The sequence below is a fragment of the Rutilus rutilus genome, assembly GCF_951802725.1.
Source record: "Rutilus rutilus genome assembly, chromosome: 19".
Classification (NCBI taxonomy): domain Eukaryota; kingdom Metazoa; phylum Chordata; class Actinopteri; order Cypriniformes; family Leuciscidae; genus Rutilus; species Rutilus rutilus.
Genome location: NC_140232.1, coordinates 28,514,415 through 28,520,414, shown reverse-complemented (window position 1 = coordinate 28,520,414; position 6,000 = coordinate 28,514,415). Strand labels below are relative to the sequence as shown.

The following is a 6,000-nucleotide window of genomic DNA, read 5'->3' as shown; positions in this document are numbered from 1 at the left end:
TTAAGGCCAGTGTTGCTGCTCGCACAGTTCTTGCCAAAGAGACCAACATATGCATTAAGCTGCCAGTGAAAATCAACACAAGACAGGAGATGTAGCCAGAGATGAAAGATAGAAAGTATTTTAGCCCAGTTCATACAGTATATTTGCAGTTTTGTGCTTGTGGAAACCTCGGTTGTTGGATCCTAAGTTACAAAACAAATGGTTCAGTGAATATTGCAGGAGAATGACTCGACGCCTGAGAGTGTGAAAGGCAGGTCACAGACAGCTGACAAAATGTTTTTACTTTTTATGAAGTGCTCTACTCATCACCTACACTCACAATATGACAAGTTTGTCTTTATTTGTATATGTACATATGATGAAAGTGATATTTTCAATTTCATTACAATATTCATAAGTATAAATTAAAAAGAACAATTATGTACAAAGAAATACATCTATTTATTATTTATAAACACAATAACACTATATTTACAGTATAAACAGTTTGTCATAAACATCATAAAACATCATCAAAATGCACCGAATGATGTCTGCAGATATTTTCATATGACAAAATCTATCGCACATAAAGTCTTCTGTCGTTTTTCTGTACAGCACGCCAATATATATCATTCACTGACTCTGTCCTCGTGTCTTTGGAGCTCAGGTAGCCAAGAATGGAGTTAACAGCCCAGAGACTGACCCCTACTAGGCAGAAACAGAGATATGGGGTTTTCCATGCCGATGTGGTGAGCTGGGTGTGGATCAAGAAGACGACAACTGCCAAAGTCCCCTAAATGGATACAGATTCATACGTGCTTAAAGTCACCATGAAATAAAAAAATATATATCTTTTTTTTTTTTACAGAATGTTGCAGTGTTTATTATTAAAGCCCCCCTGTTGTCAATAATTGTATCCCTGAAACCAAATCTTTGATCACCAAAATGATATATTTAATTGTTTTTTCCTGTGAAAAAAATTCTTCATGCCTTAAAGTAGCTTGAATGTAACTCTACGTCCTTGCCTCATTTAGTATACACGGAACCATGAATATTCAAATTAGCCCCGCCTCCATTCACTCGCACCAGCTCAGAGATCCACTCGGCCAACTTTTACTCAAGTTACTGTAGTAAACGCTGCACAAATGTATCGCTCTTTACAACGTCGGACACATAACGGTAATTAAGATGATTAGCCTTTTGCTTACTATGCTATCAAACAGCTAATAATGTGTTGCTAATGTTACACAAACCATGTTCCTATTCGCCATCTCAGTCTGCCTTCTAAAAATCAGCATCCTTAGAAACGCTTTGAACATCATAGATCGCCAGTAAGACATATAGTTCATCATAACATCATATACATTATTCACCCACTATATTGCTAAATGTACACGATTTTTCATATCAACAGAAAAATATACCTTGATAACCTAAGTTCTCTTGAGACTCCCCTGCTTCGCAGCATAATTATTATGCTAAAGTCCGCCCACATGTTGACATTGGTTACAAGGTCTTTTTTCACTTCAGTTTTAAGGAGAAAATACTGAGCAATGGTGTTAACTGATGAATTTGCACATGGTTTGTCTTAAAGCATATTAAAAACACCACATAGACATATAAAAAAACATTAAAAGCTTAATTTACACCACAGGGTAATTTTTTTAATTCATTTGCACTCGAAATCTTTAATCACAAACGTTAACCTCCCCTCCCCCTCGAAACGATGTCTGACTCTGTTCTCTTCATAACGCGTGTCTTGGCGGACTAAATATCTTCTACTGCAAACTGGCATTCAGATCTGCATCCATTTAGTTTGCAACTTCCAAAGATCCAATCAATTACCAAAGGACAAAATGGTAACACTTTACAATAAGGTTTCATTTGTTAACATTGGTTAATGTATTAACTAACCATGAGCAATACATTTATTACTGTATTTGTAAATCTTTTTTAATATTAGTTTATAAAAATCCAGTTCTTCATTGTTTGTTCATGTTAGTTCACAGTGCATTAATTAATGTTAAAGTCCCCCTGTGGTGAAAATCAAGCTTTTAATGTTGTTTATACGTCTATGTGGTGTTTTTAATATGATTTAAGACAAACCATGTGCAAATTCATAAGTCAACACCATTGCTGAGTATATTCTCCTTAAAACTGCAGTGAACCAAAGACAGTCTCAAAAACACAGTTTGAAATCTCTGGTGTTTCTAACGTCACAAACTAACTAACCAATCACGTCAATGTGTGATCGTCAGGAGTGGCTCTCTGAGCTGGTGCGAATAAGTGGAGGCGGAGCTAATTTGCATATTCATAGAACTGCGTAAACTTAATGAAGCAAGGGTGTAGAGTTACATTCAAGCTAAAGCTTAAAAAAAAAAAAAGTTTAAATATATCATTTTGGTGATCAAAGTTGAGTTTAAAGGGATAAAATTATTGACTATACATTAATACATTATTAAAACCAAAAGTTGTATTTGTTATAGTAAATGTTGAAATTAACATTAACAAAGATTATTAAATAGCTGTAGAAGTGCAGTTTATTATTAGTTCATGTATAATGTAGTCAACTAATGAAAAGTGTTCCCGACAAAATCAAATCCCACCCTGCATTTTTCTCATTCCAGAATGAGACTCGGATATAGAGTACATCACATTAGGGAAGAAAAGACTATTCCAATTTAAATCCTAACCTTAACAAGTCCGCAATATGTTTAGAAATCATTCTAATATGCTGATTTGGTGCTCAAGAATATCTGTTATTATTATCAATGATGAAAGCAGTTGTGCTGCTCAGTATTTTTGTGGAAAACATAATACATTTTTAGTATTCTCTGATGAATGGAAAGTTGTTTTTGTAACATTATAACTGTCCTTACCATCACTTTTGATCAATTTAATGCATCCTTGATTAATAAAAGTATTAATTTCTTTCAAACTTTTGAATGTTATAGTGTATTTTTGAAGAAAAATGATTTGTCTGATTTCAACAAAACACACCTAGCAATATATACTACACTGTAAAAATTTACTTAATGTTAAAAAATATATATATATATATGACAGAATTAACCTGACTGCATTATATTACACCAACACAGGTCATTTTAAGTTTTACATGAAGTACAAATATTTCACTTTTTGCAGTTGTTACAATTTGCTTAATCGTGTGAAATCATCTGGGAGCAAATTTAAGTCCTAATGTTAACAAGTCTGCAATACACTAAAAAAATGCTGGGTTGTTTCAAGCCAAATTTGGGTCAAACATGAACAAACCCAGCCGTTGGGTTAAATTTTTACATTACATTTTTACATTACATTTACATTTTTTAACCCAACATTTGGGTTTGTCCATATTTGACCCAAAGTTGGGTTAAAACAACCCAGCATTTTTAGAGTGTATGTTCTGACAATGTGACTTACCACAGCTCGGCAGCTGAAGACTGATACTTCACTGGTTGCCATTTGTTTCTGAGTGGTAAAAGAAACAAAGCTGTCTCCAACCATCATGGCTCCAAACGCACGTGTGAGATGAAGATTATCCACAGATCCACTAATCTACAATGGATTGATACACAAAGGATTAATATCTATGGATAATAGCACCTAGATGAACTTAGGCTTCCTAACAACATGAACTTTGTGCTATACTTGATGACATCACTGTTTTCTCCAGAGCTGCTTTACAGATTTGATGAACTTTACACAGTTATTGAACGCAACTGAATTAATAGTGAACTGACCTAATGTCACTATTTTCTTTTCAGAGCTGCTTTAGCAGAATTGAACTCTGTTTGCATCACAAAATCATTATGTTCCTGTTCATCACTGTAAAGCTGCTTTGAAATAATCTGTATTATATAAAGCGCTGTATGAATAAAGGTGACTTGACTTGACTTCAATCAAACATCAAACTTCCATCAAACATAGTCCACGGTTTTTACCTGTGACCCAAGTAGCCATCCTGGAAAAACCAACCACATGAGGCCAAAAATGAAGTTGGCAAAAAAATCCATTTGAAGGAAAAACCTCTGGGGCTTTCTGAGCCGTTCAGATCGTTTCAAAGCGCCTTGCAACTGATTGTGATCCAAGATCAAAAGAATCAAACTGCTTAGAAGAAAGAACAAGAACACCGCCACATCCACCATGGGAAGCTGGAGAGTATGAGAGAACAGAAAAAAGTCAAGAGCATTTTACGTTCGTCTTTAGATGCGTACCATACCAAAGTGACTTATTATAATTAAATGCTCACATTAGGTTTTTATTTAACATACATGTCTACGATCTCTTCCTTGAATGCGTCCCTCTCTGCAGACTCCCAACAAAGAAAGGAAAGCCTGTATAAAAAGACATTTACATTTTTTATTTAATTCATTTTTTGAAAATGTAGTTAAATGTAACAATAAATACTAAATTGATGCGCCATTATACACTACAACTCAAAAGTTTGGGTTGCATTTGCTTAATCAGAAAAACAGTAAAAATAGTCATATTTGAAATATTATTACAATGTATTTTAAAATATTTTGAAAATATGAATTTTCAGCATCATTACTTAAGTCTTCAGTGCCACATGATTCTTCAATAATAATTATTATATGCTGATTATATGCTGACAATTACTTTTGATCAATATAATGCGTCGTTGATTAATAAAAGTATTGAAACTAAGTATTAGGCCTAATTTATTAAAAAATAAAATAAAGTAAAAACTACGGCTACTGACCCCAAACTTTTGAAGGCTAATGTATGAAGAATAAATTATTTGTCTGTCTTTCTTATAAACATAACACACCTGGAAATATATACTACAGAAATACACTGTTATGCAATATGACAGATTTAACCTGACTGCATTAAGTTACACCAACAAAGGTAATTTTAAGTGTTATGCTATATCTCATTATGACAACAACAACCTCTTGCATCCACTTTTTGCAGTTGTTACAATTTTAAAGGGACATCCTCCCTTAACCCTTAAAAATATATTATGTTGGTGTAATCTAATAATAGTCATCATACCACATGAAGTAGGCTATATTTTTAGATTAGGCTACCTGACAAACAATTTTTCTTAAACAATGTATATTGAGTGCATTGCACTTACCACAAGCCTTGATATGGAATGAGCAGAAAGAGAAAGGGGATGGTTGTTGCTTTTAAAGAAAATGAACTTAACATTACTGGCAACCCACACACACACGAGTGAGCGCGTTACTTCAAACTGCGCGCTCCCGTCACTGACGCTTTCCTGCAACACACGAGCGTAACGCTTTACAAAAATATTACCATAGTAACAATGATTTCAGAAAAGATTCACAATAAGTGTCTTAATTGTAATACAATAGAACAAAAAAAAAGCTGGAACTTCCAAGCGGCGTAAACAGAAACCGTTCTTGTGTTTAGACAAGGAGCGTTGCGTTTTTACAACGCGTGTGAAGTTAATGACGCGTCTGGTGCGTAAAGTTTCATTCAAATTGTTTTGAGTGAACTTGTTCCAGTTTCAAAACTGCAGTAGCCTATGGTATTGTATTGGATATTAGCTACTATGGCATTTTAAAGAAAACAGAACGTTTGCCATTTTGCAGTCATTTTCATACAAAACGATTAGTTTGCTTTCGTTTATTAACGTTTACAAACACATTACTGTATATAATTAGGCTACATGATTTCACTCACACAGCAAGTAAAGACCCACCTCTGAAGAAAAAGCCAAACTGGAACACATCCGATACGCAATGCTGAGTAGCAGTCCTACCACAAGTTCGGCTGAAATAACTTGACTTCCAATTACTTTCACCCTGGTCGTTTTCATGTTTGGTTCACAGTCCGAGTTGGGGGGTGAACAGTGTTTTCAGTGCGACGAGGAACTGCATTTGAAGCCCACTGGCTTCCAAAGCCCTCACATGCCCTTACGTCAGCATGCCCTTACAAAACCTAATTATGAAACTCACTGGAGGGGTTCCTCAGTTCTCTTAAGTAACACTGCGCTGACGGCGACTTCATGTTCTTCTGGCT

General features: G+C 34.8%; 1 protein-coding gene across 1 annotated transcript; it reads right to left on the bottom strand.

Moving 5' to 3' along the window:
* Positions 1-320: 320 nt before the first annotated feature.
* On the bottom strand, positions 321-5,983 carry LOC311278874 (uncharacterized protein). The gene is made up of 6 exons (XM_084389961.1): positions 5,681-5,983; positions 5,090-5,233; positions 4,257-4,319; positions 3,927-4,136; positions 3,406-3,540; positions 321-775 (listed from the first exon to the last, which is right to left on the bottom strand). The coding sequence occupies exons 1-6, from the start codon at positions 5,795-5,797 to the stop codon at positions 560-562; spliced, it is 885 nt and encodes a 294-aa protein (XP_084246087.1). The 5' UTR covers positions 5,798-5,983; the 3' UTR covers positions 321-559.
* Positions 5,984-6,000: the final 17 nt, after the last annotated feature.